The sequence below is a fragment of the Canis lupus genome, chromosome 27, assembly GCF_011100685.1.
Source record: "Canis lupus familiaris isolate Mischka breed German Shepherd chromosome 27, alternate assembly UU_Cfam_GSD_1.0, whole genome shotgun sequence".
Lineage (NCBI taxonomy): Eukaryota > Metazoa > Chordata > Mammalia > Carnivora > Canidae > Canis > Canis lupus.
The window spans coordinates 4,250,247-4,271,621 of NC_049248.1; the positions used below are offsets into that span (position 1 = coordinate 4,250,247).

The 21,375-nt window shown below is 48.7% G+C and overlaps 1 protein-coding gene across 1 annotated transcript in view; it reads left to right on the top strand.

Annotated features, from left to right (window-relative positions):
- TEAD4 (TEA domain transcription factor 4) overlaps positions 1-21,375 on the top strand; it is a gene marked incomplete at its 5' end in the record, with an annotated part of 64,390 nt that overhangs the window by 15,797 nt on the left and 27,218 nt on the right. Inside the window, one exon of the mRNA XM_038577894.1 lies at positions 9,863-10,121. Within this exon, the coding sequence (XP_038433822.1) occupies positions 9,863-10,121 (259 nt within the window). The remainder of the gene's footprint in view (positions 1-9,862; positions 10,122-21,375) is intronic.

Genomic DNA, 21,375 nt, shown 5'->3' on the forward strand with positions numbered 1-21,375 from the left:
GGTACTCAGATGGGTTTTCAAAAGTATTTTTTTCTTTTTTTAAATTTCAGCTTTATTGAAGTAAATTAAATGAAATTAAAAGTAAAATTGTAAGCTCAGGTATGCATTGTGATGATTTGATATACCTATGCCGTTGTGAAAGGATCCCACCATCTAGTTAACTAACACATCGGTTGCCTCACATCTTTTTGGTGAGAACACTTAAGTTCTACTCTCAGCAACTTTCAATTCTACAATAATACAGTATTACCCGCTATGGTCACCATGTTGTATGTTAGGTCCCCAGCCTTCTTCATCTCCTGGTTGAACGACCACCCTCCTCTCCCCCCGCCCCACTTCTCTCACCCTCAGCAGATGTTTGTTAATGGAGTGGTGTCAGGGAAGAGGCCCACCCTAAGCAGTAAACTTGGGTCCGGGGCTTGCCGAGTAGACCAAGGGGGCTGAAGGGAAGAGTGGGAATGAGTCTGGGGTCTGCTGTCCTGATTGCCCCTCCCATTCTTGTTAAGTAATGAGGTCAGGGCAGTGAAGGCTTAGAGACATACATACCCCCACCCCCCAGATCAGGAGTTTGCCCAGAGGTCTGTATCTCATACTTGTGTTTCAGTGTGGTTCAGTTCCTGTTGGTGCTTGTATGGTTGAGCCTAGGCTCCAGGGTCTAGTCCAGGGGCAATGGCCAAGGTAATGGTGGGAGGGGCCATTTTTGTTTTTGCTGTGAAGTGTATTGATATGGGAGAACCATATTCCATCCAGCAGAGAGGGTGTCTAACCACAGCTGTTTTGGATTGGGCAGAGCACCTGGTTCAGAGACATAATCCCATTGACCTTGGTAACCGAGCCTTCCAGATAAGTTCACCAGCCTGAATTAGGACTCATGTGTAGGACTGAAGCAGGAGGGGATCTGTTCCCACCCTGGATTACTTTAGTTACTCTCCCTGCCTCCTCTGTCTTTATACCTCTGAGACTCATGGTGGAAGATTAGAATGGGTCTCCAGGAAGGAAATCCCGTTTTTCTCCTTCCTCCCAGCTTCTCAGGTAAGGAGTCATTGGGATGAAGGTGGTTGTTCTTTCCAAGGGCCCCAGGGGAGAAGCATCAGGTGCTGAGGCATCACAGGTCATGAGGAGCCTGATAGAGTTGAAACCTTTAGCCTGGATCCCAGAGCTCTTGGAATCTGATCTGGGAGGGGTGGGCAGAGAGAACCATTTCTACCCCATAACCAAGCAGGTGTCTCAGGCCCTCTCTGAATTGTCTCTCCCTAATGTTGGATGACACCAGGAGAATCTTGGAAACTTTCTGAGCTTTAGTCTCTATCCCTTCCGATTTGGGGTCAGGAGCACAGGGCAGAGGTTATAACATGAGTTGACCTTCAACAAGTTAAGAGGTAATGTGATAACAGGAAATGAGTGGGAGATTTGTTCTCGCCTGAGGAAAGGGAATTGGGGGGATCACTGCTACGTAATGTAGGATAACATCTATCCCGATTCCCCGAATGGAGCCAGGAGACTTGGGGAGGGTGCTAATGTATAAGAAAGAATCATGTGCTCAGGTAGCTCATAGTCCAGTGGGGGAAGCAGGTGAACAGAGACTGGGCACTGTCCTGTGTTGAGTTGTATCTTGGGAATCCAGCCAGAGGGAGAAGAGTGGAGCCTCGTGATCACGGATGGCTGTGGAAGGGTCCAGGAGGGGTGGGCTTTGGGAGCAAGAGGTGGAAGTCTTGAGGATACAGCTCTGGACCAGGTAGGGGACAGGAGTAGAGGGGATGAGATCTGGTCCTGCCACTTTCTCAGGGCAAGTCATTTGTCCTCCCCAAGCTTTGTTTTTTCATTTATAACCTGGGGATCATGATTCCCTTTCTGTCCTGAATGTGTTTTTGAGGAGTTTATCATAAAGATCTTAATTGAAGTTCTACTTCTTCTGAACATTCCTGAATAACTGGCATCTGAGGACCTGAGGGTGGAGCTGATTGTTGTATGAGCCTGGAGTTTGCCTTGGGTGGGCCATCTGGTGGGCTTTTGGGTGGGGCTGGGGACAGAACCAGAAGCCTTCCAGCCAGGCTCTGGAAGCCCAGCCAAGGATTATTTTTATTCCTCTGTTCATGGCACATGGCCCAGGCGTAACTCTGCCATCTGTCTTCACCTCCCGCTCTCGTCCTGGCAGGCCCATGGGGGTCAGTGTGGAGGCTGAGGGGAAGGAGGAGGAGTGGGGATCCTTCTCTGGGCTGGTGTTGGCTGAGCCTCCATTCTACTAGCTGCAGGGCCTAGGCTGTGTGGGAGGTTTGCCAGGTGAGGGGAGGCAGCTGCCAGGCCTGGGGCCATGGGTGGTGAGGCTGGGAGAGGCCAGCCACTGAGGGCTATGGCCTGGGGGCAGCAGGGCCACACAGGCCCAGGAGCAACTCCATTTCAGTAACAAATCCTGTGGCCTGGAGCCTTGGGTGACCCCCTGCCCTCCCTTTCCTGGGTCAGACCCAATCCTGGGAACATGAAGTACAGGTCCTCAGAGACCTCACTCATGAGGCAGTGTCTGACATGAATCTCTGCTTCCCCCTGGGTCTAGTGTTTGGTGGTTGTCTTGGGCCCAACTTCTACAGGGACTGAAGCTACTTGCTTCAACTGGCTGGTCTAGTTCAGTTCCGATGAAGGAAGGGCCCAGAGACTCTGGTTCTCAGAAGGGTTTGTGTAGTCTCGGGGAAGTTGGGCCTCACTCCTTTCTGACCTCCATAGCACCTCTGCCTCTCTTGGGTATTCATCTGTGTTTAGTGCCGGGTCTCAAAAGCGAATCTAGGCTAAAGCCAGGACATGAAAAACCTTAATATTATTAATTAGTTAACATTGATCAATGTTAGGCATTAAGGCTTAAGGTATATGTGTCTATTAGGTCCACTTAGGACTTTAGACCTTCCAAATGAGGCAATATTTGTAATTTAGATAATGATGGTGACAATTAATATGGCTCTTACTGAGCACTGACTCTGTGTCAGGCCCTGTACTAGTTAACATCTGATCTTGTCGACCGGCATATGGGATATCTGTCCATGGCAGATCAGTTCTCCTTCTTTGAACAAAGCTACAGGTGAAAGTCTGGGTGGTTCATCTAAAGGCTACTTAGGAAAGCTCCTAGAGGAAGTGGAGGGTCTGGGCAGGGAGTGTGAGCCACAGACTGTAGGACGCAAAGGACTTTAGATCCCAGTCTGAGAAATGGGTGAATTTGACCATGGTCCCAGTTGCTTGTAACACTGGAACCAGAGCCAGTCTCTTGACTTCCAGACATTACACTTTCATTTTGCAAACCTCCAAAATAAATCCCAAAGGGATTAACATACAACTCCAGCTCTCCCTCTGGTGTGCCAAAGTCCAGACATTTACTGATATCTTTTTTGATTTCCTGACACTAAACACAGCACAGTTCATTCTCCCCACAGAGAACTCATTATTTCACAAAGGCCACTTTACAGATATCCATCCACTCCTTTGTTCATTCTTTTGTTCCCCCTCATTGTGCAGTATGCTGAGGACTTAAGTAGAGAAAGACAACAATCCCTGTCCTCATGGAGTCTGAGGTACTTTGAAGGAGGCAGTCCTTCCTGGGAGCTCGGGGGTCAGATATAGATAGTGTGGGGATCTGTTGGAGGACAGAGGGGAGTTCCTAGTCCAGACTTGAGGTTTGGGTCATCCTGCCAGAGGAAGTGACATTTTGGCTGGGCTTTAAAGATGAGTTAGGTGAAAGAGGGATGGGATGGAAGACTGCAGGCAGCACTTCTAGGTGTGGATAATGAGCTTGGCATGTTGGGGGTATCATTTGGGGGTTGGGGCTGGGGGTACAAAGAAGAAAGTATAGATGATAGTGCAGATGCATGAAAGGCATGGCCAGAGAGCAGGAATCAGCTGATGAAGGGCCTTATAAGGAGAGTCCGGGTGGCGCAGGTTTAGCACTGCCTTCAGCCCAGGGTGTGATCCTGGAGGCCCGGGATCAAGTCCCACGTTGGGCTCCCTGCATGGAGCCTGCTTCTCCCTCTGCCTGTGTCTCTGCCTCTCTCTCTCTCTCTCTCTCTGTTTCTCATGAATAAATAAATAAAATCTTAAAAAAAAAAAGGACCTTATAAAGTCCTACTGTGGTGTGTGTCATTTTATCTAAGATCATGGAAAAGCCATTGAAAGATTTTAAGTAGAGGAATCACACAATCACATTTGTATTGTATAAAACACACTGTGGCTGCCATGAAAGATCATGTAGTCTACATGGGGTTGGCACAGTCACCCAGGTGAGGACTAGCAGATTAGCTTGGATTAGGGAGAGCTCTGAGATAGAGAAGTGGTTTCAGGAAGACTTTGAGGAGATAGGATGCAGTTAATTATTTATGGGAGATAAGAGGGAAAAGTCAGAATACCTCTTAGGTTTCTGGCCTCTGGGTAGATGGTGGTGTCATTTCCTGAGAGACCTGAGGGGGAGGAGGAGCAGGACTCCATGGCAAGCTGAAAATTTGATTTTGGAGGAGTTGAATTTGAAGAGTTTTGGAGAAGTCTGATTGGGCCTGCCTGGTAAGCAGTGCCGTATATAGCTAAACTCAAGAAGGACATACAGATTTGCGAATCAAAAATACACAATGGGAGTATAAGCCATGGGTGGGGATCCCCCAGGGGTTAGGAATGGGTGTTTAAAAGGAGAGGTCAGGGCAGAGCCTTGAAGAAAACACTTAGGGAATGGGTCTGGTGAAATAGGGGCCAAAGAGAAGAAAGAAGAGTGAAGAGAATGAGTTAAGACAACTTGAGAATGGTCTTTGTTTTAACTTGTGTTCTGAGATTTAGCTTGTTAAGTTCTGTGGAAGATCTTGTGGGATTATTAGTCATAATTTCATTGAACTTATGATTTTTTTAAATAGAGATTCAACGTCTTTATGATATTTTCCCATCCATGAACACCGTTTCCTCTCCATTTATTTAATATTCTCTGTCTTTGAAAACAGTTACAATTTTCTTTGTAAAGGCCTCATCTCTTGTTAGATTGATCAATAGTGAATTATGATTTCAGTTTCTAAATGGAATACTTTTTTTAACGGAATGCTTTTAAAAATTATATTGTCTAATACCTTATTTCTGATCATGAGAATGTAATTGTAATTTGTCAAATCCTTTCATTCAGTCTTCTACCATAATTCCTTACAATGACAGTTTACTTCTTCTAATCTTCACATCTCTTTTCCTATCCTACTGTGTTGGCTACGACTTCTATTACAGCGTGAGTATAAATGTTGAAAGTGAGCATTCTTTATCTTATTTCTGACTTTAGAGGTAATTCTTCTAGTGTTTGTTCAGTATGTGTTGTGCATGTAAAAGTTCTGGTCACCAATCCCAGCGTGTACGTGTTAGAGTGGAGTTGGGGTAGGGGCTGAAGACATTCTCACACCAATCAAGTCTCCAGCATGAGCTGGGTGTCCTACAATTCAGTTCGATTCTGACACTGTCTACCTGGAGGTAGTCATATCCCACAGGTTAAGGGCTTAGTCCCCCAAGACAGCTCCCTGACCCCAGACACCAGTGGCAAGATTTGAGGTTCCAATGATCCCTCCTTAGGTTCTATTGATTTGCTATAGTGGCTTATAGAATTCAGAGAAACACTTTACATACTAGATTACTGATTAATTATGAAAGTTAATATCTCAGGAACAGCCAGATGGAAGAGATGCTTAGGGCAGGGTTGGGGGAAGGGCATATTACTTCCGTGACCTCTTTAAGTATGTACCATTTTCCTCATATCTCCATGTGTTCACTGGCTCAGCAGTTCTCTGAATCCTCTCCTTTTGGGTTTTTTATGGAGGCTTCATTCCATAGGCACAAGTGATCAAACCACTGGCCATTGGCAATTACTTTAACATGTAGTCCCTCTCGCTCTCCTGGACTTTTTTTGGGGGAGGAGCTGGTGGTATGGGACTGAAGATTCCAGCCCTCTAATTACATGGTTGGTTCTCCTGGCCACCAGCCCTCATTCTTAGGTGCATTCCAAAAGTCACCACATTCACATAATAAGATACCTTTATCGCTCTCATCACTTAGAAAATCCCAAGGCTTTAGCAGCTCTGTGCTAGAAACTAGGGCAAAGACCAAATACACATTTCTTATTATAAATCACAGTATCACAGTGGGTTTCGGGAAGATACCATTTGTCACATTAAGGACATTTCTTTGTTTCTAGAGTTTGTTAAGGGTTTTTATTGTGGCTGGGTCTTGAATTTTATCAAAGTACCTTCTGAAATTATGGGTCAAAAACATGGTTTTTCTTGTGTGTGCATGCGTGCATGAGTGTGTATTATGTGACCAGATTTAGTCATAATCGTTGTTACTGTCTTCATAAAGTAAATACTGCTTAGATTCACTTTTACTTTTACCACCACTTTGTTCACCTTTCTTCCATGTATGTAATGTCTTTTCATACATACTTCCCTGTTTTTTTTCTTTTTTAGTGAGCGTGTTTAGTAGTAAGTTCTCTCCCATCTTTTTTTTTTTTTTTAAGATTAAAAAAAAAATCTATTTGAGAGAGAGAAAGCATAAGTAGGCAGAGGGAAAGGGAGAAACAAGCTCCCTGACCTGCTGAGCACGGAGTCTAATACGGGTTCAATTCCAGGATCCCAGGATCATGACCTGAGCCCAAGGCAGATGCTTAATCAACTGAGCCACCCAGGCGCTCCAATTCTCTCCATCTTTGTCTGAAAATGCCTCTATTTAATGTTCACTCTTGAATGATATTTTGGTTGGGTTTTTTGTTGTTGTTGTTGTTGTTGTTGGGTTTTTAATTTTAGGTTAACAGTTATTTTTTTTCTCAACAGTTTGGAGAATTTGCTTGGGTCCTTTAGTGCCACTATTGAGAAGTCCACTATCCATATATACAGTTAATGTCATATTCCTTCCTTTGTAGGTAATTTACCTTTTTTCGCTCTGGATGTTTTAAGATCTATTCTTTGTTCTTTGTATTCTGCAGTGTCCTTACAGTATGTGTTGATTTTATTTGAATTTTTCCTCATTAGGATTCAGTATAGTTCCTTAATTGGAAGATACATGTATTTGATTATTTCTGGAAATTTTTCTTGCCATTATCTTTCAAATGTTGTTCTACTTCATTTTCTGTATTCTTTCTGGAGTGCTAATTAGAAGTATTCTGAACTGCCTTATTTTGTTCTCCTTGCTCTTTATCACTTAAAAAAAATACATTTCTGAGTAATATCTTCAGATCTATCCTCCAGGTTGTTAATTCTTTCTCTAGCTGTGTCTAATGTGCTATTACTCTCAGTGAAACCATTGAATTTTAACTTTGGTGATGAAAATGTTTCTTTCTAAATGTTCTGTTTGGCTCTTTTTCCAGTCTGCTTTGTGTTTTTTGATAGTGTCTAATTCTTATGTTACCAATTCCTTGTTTAAGTCAATAATTATTTCAAACACCATCATATAATAGTTTTTATCTGATAGTTCAGTTATCTCTAGTTCTTGGGGCTCTAATCCTATTGGATCTTGATCATAGTAGATTGTTTCCTCTTATTACTTGCAACTTTGGATTTTGAGATCCTTTTTAGAAAGGCTTTATCTTTGGGACTTCTCTGCAATGGGTTAAGACTGTCTTTTCAGATATTTTTCAGTCGCGAACCACTATTTATTGTCATGAATTGGCTGGGAATTCCTGAATAATGTAAAATTCAAATCTCAAATCCACTTAAGGTTAAGGCAGGCCTTTGCTTACAAATATTTAGGAAAGACAGTTTTTCTTCTTCTTTTTTTTTTCCTAACCTAGGACTTAGGCCAAAACAGATGATCTTCCTTGTCATATTTTGTCAGTATTCTGCCTTTTCTTGGAGGATTGAGGTACGAGTTCCAACCTCCCTGTACAGGTCAGGTCTAAGCTGTCATCTGAGTAGCCATTGAAACCCAATGGCCTCATTACTAAGATTAACTTACCCCCTTGCCTCCCACGGCTATTAAATAAATTTTTAAAAGATTTTATTTATTCATGAGAGAGAGTTTTTTGTTTTTTGTTTTTGTTTTTTGTTTTTTGTTTTGGCAGAGTACAAGTGAGTACAAGCAGGGGAAACAGCAGGCAGAGGGAGAAGAAGTGGAGCAGGGAACCTGATGCAGAGTTTGATCCCAGGACCCCGGGATCATGACCTGAGCCAAAGGGAGATGCTTAACCAACTGAGCCACTCAGGTTCCCCTTAAGGAAAACTTATTTTAACAGCCACAGAGAGGAAGCCAACATTTGGTATGCTGAAAGGGCAGAGAAGAAGACCCAGCTGCACTGTTGACTTACTGTATGAACTTGGGCCAGTCCTTAGGCTTCTCTGGGCCTCAGCAAGCCTAGGGGTTTCAGCTGGATTGCCTCTGGGGTTCCTGCTTTAAATTGTAATACTTCTCACCTCCTTCAGACTGCATGTCTGCCAGCAGCTTGGCCAGGTTCCTTGGAACTTCTACTCCCTCCGAGGTTGTACCCCCATCCCCAACTCCTCCTTTTCCTTCACTGTGGACATTGACCACACTCACCCTCATACCCACTACTTTGTGAAGAGCTGTGGGGTATGTGGGGCTTCGTGTATAGGGCAGGAAAAGACAATAAGGAATGCTCTGGGAAGGTCTTATCTCAGAGGGTCCTGGGTACAAGTAGGGTTGGGGAACTCAGGCACTTAAGACCCCCGGCCCTGTGCTTGGGCTAGTGGCAAAGGGCAGGGTTGCATTGTCAGCTTCTGGAGACACCAGCAAATCAACCCCGCAATAGCCCGAATATGGTAGAACCTGCCACAGCTGAAATCTTCCTTTGAAAAGAGCCCAAGCTGAGGATGGGGATGGGAGAATGGTGACCTGCATTTTATTTTGCATCCCTTTATTTTTAAATATACAATTTTGGTTGTAGTAAAAAACACATAAGATTGATCATCTTAACCATTTTTGAGTATATTAGTTTGGTAGTATTAAAAGTATATTCATGTTTTTGTGCGACAGATTTCCAGAACTTCATCTTGCAGAAGTGAAACTATGTACCCATTAAACAACAACCCTTCAATTCCCCCTCCCCGCGGCTGCTGGGAACCAGCATTCTATGCTCCGTGTATGATTTTGACTACTTTAATACCTCTTATAAGTGGAATCATACAGCATTTGTCTTCCTGTGGTTGGCTTTTTTCACTCAGCATAATGTCCATGAGGTTCATCCATGCTGTAGCATATGACAGACTGTTCTTGCTTTTTAATGCTGAATAACATTCCATTTGTGTATATAGCACATTTGGTTTATCCCTTCATCTGTCCACAGACATTTGGTCTGCTTCCACCTCTTGGTTATTGTGAATAAAGCTGCTGTGAACATGGTGTACAAATATCTCTTCAGGACCCTGCTTTCAGTTTTTTTGGATCTATATCCAGAAGTGGAATTGCTGGATTGAATGGTAGTTTTTTTGTTTAAGTCTTGAGGAACCTCCATACCTTTCTGTAATGGTTACTATTTTATGTTTCTACCAATAGTGCACAATAGTTTGCATCCTTCTGGCTCCTTGTTGACTTGAGGCCAGAACGTCTGTTGGTCCTTGGTCCATGTCTCCTACTTCTCAGCCCTATTTTAGGGTTCTTAGAGCTATGCTCAGAGAATGCCTGGGCCATTGTGCCCATCCAACAGGGTGTGAAGCTGGGATCTACAGAGGGGAAATGGCCTGCTGTAGATTCCAGGCCTCCCCATCCTCCTAGACCTTTCACTTCACTCTTTAGCCTTCCCCTCCACGTTCCTGTGCTGTGGATGGCCAAGCAAGGAAGAGCGAATGATTCTAGGGCTTGGCACTCCTCGGGGTGTCCTGTCCCACGGCCACAGAGTCCTTCCTCCAGTGCTGTGGTTTCTGTCCAGACAGGTCCAACGGGCGCTCCTCCAAGCGGAGCCTTGGAGGGCAAGGCCGGCACCATTACCTCCAACGAGTGGAGCCCTCCTAACTCCCCTGAGGGGAGCAACGTCTCTGGGGGCAGCCAGGCGTTGGACAAGCCCATCGACAATGACGCGGAGGGTGTGTGGAGCCCAGACATCGAGCAGAGCTTCCAGGAGGCCCTGGCCATCTACCCACCTTGTGGCCGGCGCAAGATCATCCTGTCAGATGAGGGCAAGATGTACGGTAAGGAGCCTGTTGGTGTGGGGTCCTGCCCTCATGGTCCGACTCTGAAAATTGGGCCTAGGCAAGGGGTGGGCTGCACAGTAGTCTTGGTGTTCTCCAAGTAATGGTGGGGGGGAATGACCTCTGGAGCATTTATCAAGTGGAAGCTGTCCTTCTGTGCTGGGTTCCCAAGGAGTGGCGGGTGTGTGAGGAGAAGCCTTGGAGTGGGTGAGAAGCTGTGGTAGTAGGAGACTTGGGAAGAGCGAGAACACTCCTGCTCCTCCCAGACTGGGGAGCAGACTGGGGAAATTCTATAAGCTGCCCCCAGGCAAATGCTTTGTCAGCTTCCAGCTCCCCACCCTTGGCCTTGAAGGGAGGTTAGGAAGGTGGTTACTGGACTCATTCATTCCCTCATTCATGTGCTCACTCTGTCATGAGCCTTCTGTGGGTCAGGCCTAGCTGGGGAAGATCTGGCCCCTGCTCACAGTAGGCAGGGGCAGGGGGAGGTGAGCACATGTGTAACAGTGCTGCAAGGCAGATGCGGAGTGTCCCAGGAGACGGTCAAGCAGAGTGCTGTAGACCTTTCACTCAGGAAAGGTCCTGTCCAGCTCTGAGTGATCTGGAAAGGCTTGATCTTTGGGAGTGGCTAAGGATACGGAACATACAGACATACTTTGTGGCCAGGAGTCATGTGGAAGGGACCAAGCAGTCTGCCCGGGGTTGTGCCTTTGGATGGGAAAGTAGAACAACACCAAAAACTGAATAGCTGTTGGAAGGCCCAGGTCAGGCTTCCATTCCCCATAAACCCCCAGCTTGAAACAGGTCTTGGGAGGATTTCTGTAACGGGCAGTCCTGACAACAGAGGGCGCTGCCCTGGCTCCCAGCAAGATGGCTCCAGGCCAGGTGCCCACCCGCCCCCAGGGTTTCCATTCAAGTTCTGTCTCCTATCCAGCGTGGGTCTGCCCCAGCCCCCAAGATTGAGACTCTGTCAGCTGTGTGAGAGGCTCGTGAGGGCTGGCCATATTCGTCTCCAGGGGCTGCTATAAGAAATGACTACAAACAGGGCAGCCCGGGTGGCTCAGTGGTTTAGCACCACCTTCGGCCCAGGCGTGATCCTGGAGTCCTGGGATCAAGTCCCACGCCAGGCTCTCTGCATGGAGCTTGCTTCTCCCTCTGCCTGTGTCTCTGCCTCTCTCTGTGTGTCTCTCATGAATAAATAAATAAAATCTTTTTTAAAAAAATGACTACAAACAGATGGCTTAACCCAGCAGAAATGTATTTTCTCACAGTTCAGAAGTCTGTAGTCAGGGTGTCTATAGGGTTGGTTTCTTTGGGGAGTTCTGAGAGAGGATCTGTTCCAGCCTCATAGTTTCTGCTGCTCGCTCACAAGCTGTAGCCCTCCTTGGCTTGTAGCTGCATCACTGCAGTCTGTGTCTGTGTTGTCACTCGGCCATCTTCCTGGTGTGTCCTCACCTCTTCTTATAAGGGTACTAGTCACTCCTAATCCAGTGTGATCTCATCTTGGTACAAGTGTAAAGATCCTGGTTCCATATAAGGCACATTCTGAGGTTCTGAGTGGACAGGAGCTCGGGGAGGACACTGTTCCAGACAGTTCAGGTAGATCGAACCCATGTCCTCTTTGGTACCACCTTGGGGCACCACAGGGCCCTCACAGCCCCTAGCACTCATCCTTTACCTGTTGTCTTCCCTACAAGGCCACAGTAAATCTTTCTTTTTCTTGTGGGGGAAGCAAGGTCCATGCTAGCTGGACCCTGGGTCTCATCCTCAGGTACCAGTTATAAGTGTGCATCTCTCCTCACCAGCCCCACTGCTGTGGCTTTGCTAGGTCCCCACAGAGTCTCTCTTATTTCTGTGGCATCTGTGCCTTCTTTCGGCCACCCTAGGCCACCCCTACTCTAACCACGTCCTGCTTTAGTGGTTGTTTCTTACTTTTGGACCCTATGGAAGCTTCATGGCGAAGACAGCTAAGTGTGTGGAGCTCCTGGTTGGGGTGCCAGGTGCGTGATCAAATGCTTTATTAGGTTATTCCCATGGAGCTGGAGAGGAATGGAGAACTGGTATCCTGGGCTCTCTCTGCTACTTTGGTGGAGAGCGGGATGGGTATTGATGCAGAGCTGAGGTGTGAAGGTGTGAGGGAGTGGGGAGGGCTGTCTAGGTCTCTCAGTGGGAAGCCATGACACTTTGCAAGATACATCTTTGTACTTTAAGGAACAAGTTTTCTGGCAAACACAAGTGGCCAAGAGGTGTTCAGCAGAAGGAGAAAGCTGAGGGTGCTGCGGGTACCAGGGTTGGGGGGTGGAGATGACAATTTGGCAGAATGAGCAGACATTTATTGGAGTGCCATGGTAGACCAGACTTTGAATGCTGAGATGGCTTTGTGTGTGTGTGTGTGTGTGTGTGTGTGTGGTATAATATATAGTATGTAATATTTATTCTCTTTTTCTTTTTTTTTTAAAAGATTTTATTTATTTATGAGAGACCGAGAGAGGCAGAGACATAGGCAGAGGGAGAGGCAGGGTCCACGCAGGGAGCCTGATGTGGGACTCGATCCCGGGACTCCAGGATCCTGGGCCAAAGGCAGATGCTCAACTGCTGAGCCACCCAGGCATCCTAAAATTTATTCTCTTAACAATTTTTAAGTGTATAGTTTGGTGGCGTAAGGTACACTTACGTTGTACAACTACCAGCACCATCCTTCTCTGAGGCTCCATACCCACTAAACACTAACTCTCATTCCCTCCTCCTCCCAGCCCCTGACACTCCCTCCCCTTCTGTCTTGTGGATGTGACTGCTCTAGGTACCCCACAGAAGTGGGTTAGTTCACTTGGCATCACATCCCCAAGGTTCTTTCGTGTTTTAGCCTATAGCAGAACTTCCTTTCTCCAACTAAATAACATTTCACTGTATGAATAGCCCACCTTTTGTTTATCTGTTCACCTGCAGTAGACATTTGGGGGGTGCTTAGTTAGTTTTATTCAGTTGTTATGGGTAGATAATTTCTCTCCCCGCTTCACCTATAGAGGACTTGGGTTAAGAGACTTCCTTGTTAGTCAGCAGACCATTGTGACTGACCCAGTTGGGAAAAGGCATGCCTGCAGCCCTCTGGCAGGCCTTGGATTGGAATTCTGTTTGGCCAAAGGGAGCCCTTGGGTGGCCGGGAAGGAGGATGGAAACGGTGTTTGGCCCATATTGTTTGTGGCAGACAGGGAGGGGTGGGGTCACACAGGGAGGAAGGGAGGGGAGGGGCAGGGGCCAGGAGCCTCTGAATTCTGCCCAGGAAGACAAGAGCTGGCAGTGGTCTCTGACGTCCTTTATCTCCTCAGTCTTTTTAAGGGAGAGGAAGGAGGAATTTTAACTTCTGGTTGCAGATGCAGGGATAGAAGCTCAGAGAAGCCAAGAGTTTCTCCCAGAGTCTGTCGGGTAGTCAGAACCAGTTACCCCACCCCCAGCACAGTGCTCCCCCATCACCCCGGATGGCCTTTGTGCGCTTTGTGAAGCCAGCTGCCCATCTGCCCCTCTCCTCCCTGTACCCGCCTTCTGCTTGGCCCAGCCTCCAGGTGGGTCAGGCTCAGGGCAGGGGCACTGGAGGCTGCTCCTCAGTGTCTGGTGACTCACCAGCCCCCATGGCACCTGTCCTCCCAAGTACAGATCCTGCTAGGGTCCAGACACTGGCTGGTCCCCGTCTCTTCTTACCAGGCGTGGGGGCTGAGCCAGGGCAGGACCGTGCAGGGAGCTGGTGAAGGGGCCCTGAGCAGGGGCTGCCGTCCAGCTGGGAGGTATATATAGCTCTGAGCTCAGCCCCATGTGTGGGATGGGACCCCGGGAGGTGGAGGAACAGGGACAAGCTGCCAAACTGACTCAGACTCATCTCACTTTGCTCCCGTCTGTCTTCTCATCTTCCCTCGGGGGACCCACTCTTGCCATCCTCCAGGGCCCCGGCCCCGTCTTGGACCCTGAGAGCCCTGGCCTGTACGCATCCCACTTCCTGCAGTCAGAGGCTGTGGGTTTGTTTTCCAGGTGGGCCAGCCCTGTGGGAATAAGCAGGCATGGGGAGGCCTCTGGCAGGCAGAAGAGCAGGCTGGTTCCAGGGTGTCTAGAGGACAAATCCAGACCTGGAGACTCCAAGGATGGGGATTAGCCCTGTTCCCAGCTCTGGCCCCCTTACAGCCTGAGTGGGACACTCAGGAAGGCCAGGCAGACGTGCAGATAACATGCGGAGCTGCAGGACAGATTAGCGCCTGTTACTTCTGAGCCGAGCGTCCCACACTGTGGACAGGCTCCGGGGCCAGGGCTGCTAGCCGCGGCTGCCCTCATTTTTGCCATGTCACTGTGTGGCCCTGGCCCTGGCCCTGCCGTGCTGGTAACTCTGACCCCCTTCGGCCGGCCTGGCCTCTGGCCCCGTGGGCAGGTGGTGGGGAGAGGTGAGGGTGGAGCGACTTCTCACCCCCAGCTGCCCACACACTCCCTCCCCCCCCCCCCCGCCCCCCCAGCTCTGGCTTGCCTTCTCTGTTCCCGCTTCCTGCAAGAGGGCTGCCTGGCTCTGTGTTCCCTTCGCATCCATTCCTTCCTGCCCGCCGCGCTCTGGACTCTCCCAGCTCTCGTGGTCTCTCTTCCCTCTCTCTGCCTCTCCTCTCCTCACCTTCTCTGTTGTCTCGCTGGGTGCCTGTGCCGCAGCTTCTCATTCCCATTAGCAGCCAGGCAGCTCGTGTGCAGCGGGATCCCACTGCCTGTGCCGGGCTGGGGCCTAGGGCTGTGGCCTTTGTTCTCCACGACTTCCTGGGGCAGCAGAGGGGCAGGAGAAATGCCTTGGAAAGCAAACTCATGGCCCTTATGTTGTATGTAGTGTCACCCAGAGTGCTAGGTTATCTTGGAAGTTTTCTGGAAGGAAGAAGAGCATGAGCAGGGTAGAGGAAGGGTTATGCTCCTGGGAAGGGGGAAAGAGTGAGCACTGGCCCAGAGGTGGGATTCTGTGTGGTAGTTTTGGTGGGCCATCTGGGCAGGTGCTGTGATGACTGTCCAGGGGTTTAAGGGACCCTGTTTTGGATGAGTCACACAGCTAAGGAGAGGCAGAGTAGGGACTAGGCCCAGGTCACTGAGATTATGGGACAGCAGTCAGCAGTGTCATCTGAGCTTCTGCCCCCTGCCTCTGCCGTGTTTCTTGGATCCTCCACTACCCTTTGTTCTGTCGTCCTGCGGTTTCTGGATCCTTCCACGTCCCTTCTCTGGCCTATAACACTGACTTCACGCTTCTAGAGGTCTGATGATATGACCCTCAGTTCAGACTTGGTCTGTGTCAGCAGCTGGTATGGCCTTGGGCTAGTGGCCTCACCCTTCTCAGCTTCTGCTCCTCATTTGTAAAACTGGGGAGCAGTGATAATAATGCCACCTTTTTGTTTGGTTTTGGTTACATTCATTTATTTGTTATTGTGGGAAGATATACATCACATAAAATTTACCACTGTAAGCATTTTTTTTTTTTTAAGATTTTATTTACTTATTCATGAGAGACAGAGAGAGAGAGAGAGAGAGAGGCAGAGACACAGACAGAGGAGAAGCAGGCTCTATCCAGGAAGCCCGATATGGGACTTGATCCTGGGACTCCAGGATCATGCCCTGGGCCAAAGGCAGGCACCAAACCGCTGAGCCACCTGGGATCCCCCACTGTAAGCATTTTAAGTTACAGTTCGGCAGGATTAAATTCATTTCATTTTGTGACAGTGCCATCACTACCATCTATCTCCAGAACATTGTCATCCTCCCAAACTGAAACTCTGCAGCCATTAAACACTGACTCTTTGTCTACTCACCTGTCCACCAGCCCCAGTAAATTCTGTTCTGTTTCTGTATGTACGATTTTCCTGTTCTTGGTACCTCATGGAAGTAGAGTCAGTCATACAATATGTGTCCTTTTGTCACTGGCTTATTTCACTTAGCAACAGTGTCCCCAAGGTTCACACACGTAGTGACCTGTGTCAGAACTTTTTTTTTTTCCAGAACTCCATTTTTTATAGCTGAACGATACTCCTTTGCACGCATGTACCACATTTTATGTCTCCATTTACCTACTGATGGACAGTCCACCTCTCAGCTGTTGTGAATGGTGCTGCTATGAGCATGCATGTACGGGTATCTGAGTCCCTACTTTCGATTCTTTTGGGTACATACCTAGAGATGAAATTACTGGATCATATGGTAACTGTGCTTTTTGAGGAAGCGCCAAACTGTCTTCCAGTGGCTGCCCCCTTTCGTGTTCTACCAGTAATGCGCAAGGATTCTGATGTCTTCACATGTTTGCCAACATTTTCCGTGGGTTTTTTTTTTTTTTTTAATGGTCATCCTTGTGGTGTGGAGTGGTTATCTTGGTTCTGATTTGCATTTCCCTAATGATTAGTGATGTTGAGCCCCTTTTCATGTGCTCATTGGAAGAAGACATTACCTTTTAGTGTGACCGCAGGGATGAGAGAAAATGGAAGTGCCCAGTGAGCAGCAGTGGGATGTAGAACTGAATGGGACATGTCCTCTACCCTCCAGGAGCTCAAATTTTAGTGAGGGAGGAAGACTGGAGCTCCAGTGATGTTAGCCAAAGACTTATAGAAAGGCACAGACCCCTGTGCATGGGGAATTGCCATGGGGAGTGGGCACGCGCACTTGGGTACCAGGGCCGGCTTCTTGGGATGGTGGCCTCGAAGATGCGAGTCGGATTTCACTGGAAGCCTCAGAGCCCCTGAGGGACAAATGGTGGTACTAGCTCGGATGTCAGGCCTAATCACTGCCTTCACAGGCTGCAGGCAGAAGTTTCTTGTCCAGAAATAGACTCCCCCTCCAGCTGCAGGTGTTTATAGCTTCAGCTGATCCCTGGACAGAGAGGCCCCCAGGCCACCGGGGTTAGGGCTGGTCGTGGAGGGTGGCTGGCTTCCTCCCCTGGGTCTCAACCTGCCAGGGTGAAGTGGAGAGCTCGTTAGAAGGGCTCGCTCCCGGCTTGCTCCCATGAGAGGCCTCTGATGAGCTCAAACCCCACAAATTTCTGTAGGTCTGTCTCCTCTCGTGTGGAGCAGGGCTCTGCCTTCAGGTTCTCAGCTTTTTCCACTTCTGAAAACTAATAGCATTCATTATAAGGCCTTGTTAACAACGTAACAGTAGCAGCTGACTTCGCTGACCTTCTGCTAGGTGGTAGGTGCTTTACTTCCTTTACACCGTTTAGTATATTTACAGCTTGGAGGGGAAGGCTGGTGCAGAGTGGGGAGGCTATGCAGAGAGAATGAGGTGCAGAAATGATCCGTCCCAGACGGGGTTGTGCAGATGGGATAACATGTGGTAGCATGTGGCCAATGAGAAGCCTGGGGTGGCTGGTGGGTACGTGTGACGCCATGTGTGGGATTAGGAGGAGGTGGTAGAGACTGTGTAGACCCTGTATTGGGAAGGCCCCCGCCCTCAGCCTGTGCTTAGGCCAAGGCTTCCCTTTGTCCATTGGCTGCCCTTGCCCATGGTGGGGTTGGGGTGGAGCCGTGGATGTCAGCTGGGGCTGTTGGACACATATCCTCTAACAGATGGGCCACAGTCTGGCGGGGGCGTCCTTTCCAGCCCCACCCAAGCCCACTCCCGGGGTTGGCCAAGGCCACCTGCCACACTGTAATGCCCAGTTGCCCTCTTGGCCCCGCCGAGGTCCAGGCTGGCCTCCCTGCTGCCCCAGCATGCAGTCTCTGCACTGGAGGGGAGAGGAAAGGCCTGGTTTGGAGCAGCAAGTGGCAGAGCTGGGGCAAGGGTATAGATCTCTTCCCTTCCCACTAAACTGATCTGGAGTTTCTACTAGTTTCTTACCGCCCTTGCTCTTTGCTGGTCTTCACTGCAGTTTCAGGGCTCTGCTTCTGAGCACATGCTCCCTACTTCTCTCCACGTCTTCCTTCAACTTTGTGGCTTCCTGATATCCACATCATCCATGACATTGTTGGCTTCTATCAGCTGTGGGTATCACCGGTCATGAGCGAGTGAAAATAGGTGGGCAGGCTCTTAGGTCCAAATAGCTCTTCCTCCAGGAGCTGGGTCAGGGCGAGGGGCAGTTGGACATAGCTGAGGGCTTACTTCATGCCAGGACCCAGGGAATCGGGGGATTGATCCAGAGGGAGGAGCCTGGTAGTGTCTTACAGAGGCAGCTCCCAGCCCAGCCAACGGAGGACAGCCATTGTATCATAGTCGTGAAGCCATGGAACGGTGTGTTCTCATAGCACCTGGGACAATAACAAACTGTGTGACTTTCAATAAATCATTCCCCTCTCTGGGCCACAGTTACTTCTTCATTAGGCAGCATAAGACCTCTGGGGTCAGCAGGTCTGGCCCTGGCTTCTGGGAGAGATGGCCCTCACTCCCACATTAAATAGAAGTCATATTGTGTGATCCTGAAGAAACAGGCTCTGGAACCTAGATGAGATGGGTGTCAGTCTCAACCGACACACTTGGCCTGTGACCCTGAACAGCTCTCTGGGCCTCTGTGTACCTAGATTTCCCAGTGTGTAGAAGGTGGTAGTAGCAGCTATTAGAGCCCCTGTGAGCACTGAAAAGGAGCACGCAGACACAACTATCCCAGTGCACAGTCTGTATTTGTACAGGTACCAGTGCACGGACGTGCTCAGTAAATGCTCACGACTGTAACTCCTGTTACAAGAGTGAGGGAAGCGGTAGCAGCTCCCCATATAAGTGTGAAGCCTGGATTAGATGCCAGCTGGCCCGGAGGCAGCAGAATGGCCGGGGTGACCTCCGAAGCACCCTGGTGGCAGGAAGGAAGCTGTTCGGCCCCTTGTGGCTCAGCACACCCACAGAAACCCAGCACTTCACTCCTACCCAGGGGAGTTCTCAACTCCCAGCATCACCTCTGATACGCAGAACGAGGCTGGGTGGAATAATGTCTGAGATGAGCCAGTAAGGGAGAAGATGATGGAAGAATACAGACAGCTGAGCCCCCTTGGGTCTAGCTCCTGTGGCCTCCGCTGCTGGCCTCTTGCCCACGCCAACATGGCCTCTGTAGTAGCAGAGCTCCTGAACCCTGCAGCAGAGGGCAGACGTCGTTGTGGGACCAGGAGGGGCTCTGCTTCATGACCTGGGGCTCCTTGCACAGGAGACGAGTCATCTCCAATCTCCAATGTGTGGAGTAAAGGTCTCAGCCCCTGGTGGGCACGGGCCTCCCTCGCTGCTGCTCGCTGTTAAGGAAGGCCCACTGCGTACAGAGGCCAGGAGCCTACCCCGTGTTGGAGGGCAGTTCTGTTAACTGAGCATCTTCTTGTTGCTGGGCACCCGCTGTGCCACCAGTGGTGGCTGAGCCAGTGCTGAGACCCACGCAGTTAGTGTTAGATGGGCTGGTGGATGCGCTGGGGGAGACTTTCTGGTAATAGGTGTGATTGCCCACCTTTGTACAGGCAGGAGGGTGGTGTGCTGTGAGGTTAATGAGGCTAATGCTTGGGGACCATCACTTGCACGTCCCCCTTCCAAGTCCCTCATCTTTTTATTTGTAATTTAAAATTTGTCAATTAGTTCTATTGGAGTATAGTTGCCATACAGTGAACTATACATATTTGAAGTGGACCATTTGGTTAAGTTTTGACAGATGTAAACACCTGTGAAGCCAGTTTCTCTGTCAAGACAGTGAACATATATCTATCTTAACCTAAAATGACCTTACCTATTTATATTTTAAATTCTTTTTCTCAAAGAGAGCCTTCCAAGTTTTAGGTGCTTTAGGCCACACAGAAATCTGGATAAGCTCCTGAGTAGGGAGGGTCAAATGAAACCAGGATAAGAAAGCACTTTAACAATTATGTTAGACTAATCAGAAATAAAAGGTTATTTGTGTACCTTACCTGTAGTAGGCTAAAATCCCTCATGGGATGTCTGGCCAGCATCTTATCACTGTTCCCTTTTCATGCATCTAACAGATACATATTAGGAGCCTACTACAGAAAACTGCAGGCAGCATTCTAGGTGTTGGGCATGAACAAGTGAATAAACAGACAAAAATCCCTGTTCTCAGGAGCTTTCCTGCTGCTAGGAGTGGGGGTGGGGGAGGCAGTGCTCTGAGTGAGTAAGCAGATCCCAGGTGTGTGAGAAGGTGCTCGGGAGAGCAGTAGAGATGCTGGGTGGGTGGAGGCTGACCTCAGCTTTCAGCGGAGTATTCAGGAAGCTGTCTCTAACACGGTGCCACCTGAGCAAAAGAGGTGTTGGAGCAGGAAGGTAAGAGAGCGGTGGGCCATGTGTGGGCTGAGAACACGGCACGCCATGTTAAGAATAGGCTGAGAGCAGGGGATCCAGGTAGAAGGTTATTGTCAAAGTTGAGGCCAGACAGGACAGGAGCCAGACAGGACCGTGGAGGGCGAGGTGGTGAGAGGTGGCGAGATTCTGGAGATACATTTGACCTTTGAACAACATGGGCATTAGAGGTACCAACCTCCACCCCACCCCCCCAGACACAGTGACAATCCACATATAACTTGACTCCCCCAAAACTTAACTACAAATAGCCTGCTGCTGACGAGAGCCTTACGATAATATCAACTGTCCATTAACATGTTTTGTATGTCCTACGTATTGTGTCCTGTATGTTTACAATAAAGCGAGCTAGAGGAAGGAGAATGTTACTAAGAAAATCATAAGGAAGGGAAAATATGTGTCTGGTACTGTACTGTATTTATTGAAAATGATCTGTGTTGTAAGTGGACCCACACGGTTCAAACCCATGTTCCTCAAGGGTCTGCTGTCAAGATTGGCTGACAGGCTCACTCATTCATTCATTCGACAGATAGGGTGGATTTTAGAGATGCAGGCCTGAATGGTGATGTGACCCCTTGCTCTGAGGTGTGGAGAATCTAACACACAAGATGGAACTGCACACAGGTGTGGGCTAGAGAGGCAGCACCAGGCACGGGTGGCTTCTGAGGCCACTTAGACGCCTGTCCCCTGCCCTTCCCAGCAGCAGCCTCCCTCAAAAGTGTGCCCTCTGGTGCTGTCATCAACCTCCTGGCTCTCAGGAGCCCTCTGTCTTCCCCTCACTCCCAGGCTGGGCCCTGAGCTAGACTACTCACACGGGCCTCTTCCTTTTGCAGGAAAGGAAACTGAGCCACAGAGCACTCTCACTGAACCCAGGCTGTGGTCTGTTTCCTAAGTCTGTGGAACATTTGGTTAGTGTAATCTGGAGGAAGAAGCTTAACAAGGCCTGGTTTAAGAGGAGAAGTCTGGGTGAAGGTCCAGAGAGGTGTGGGGCTGGCCGAGG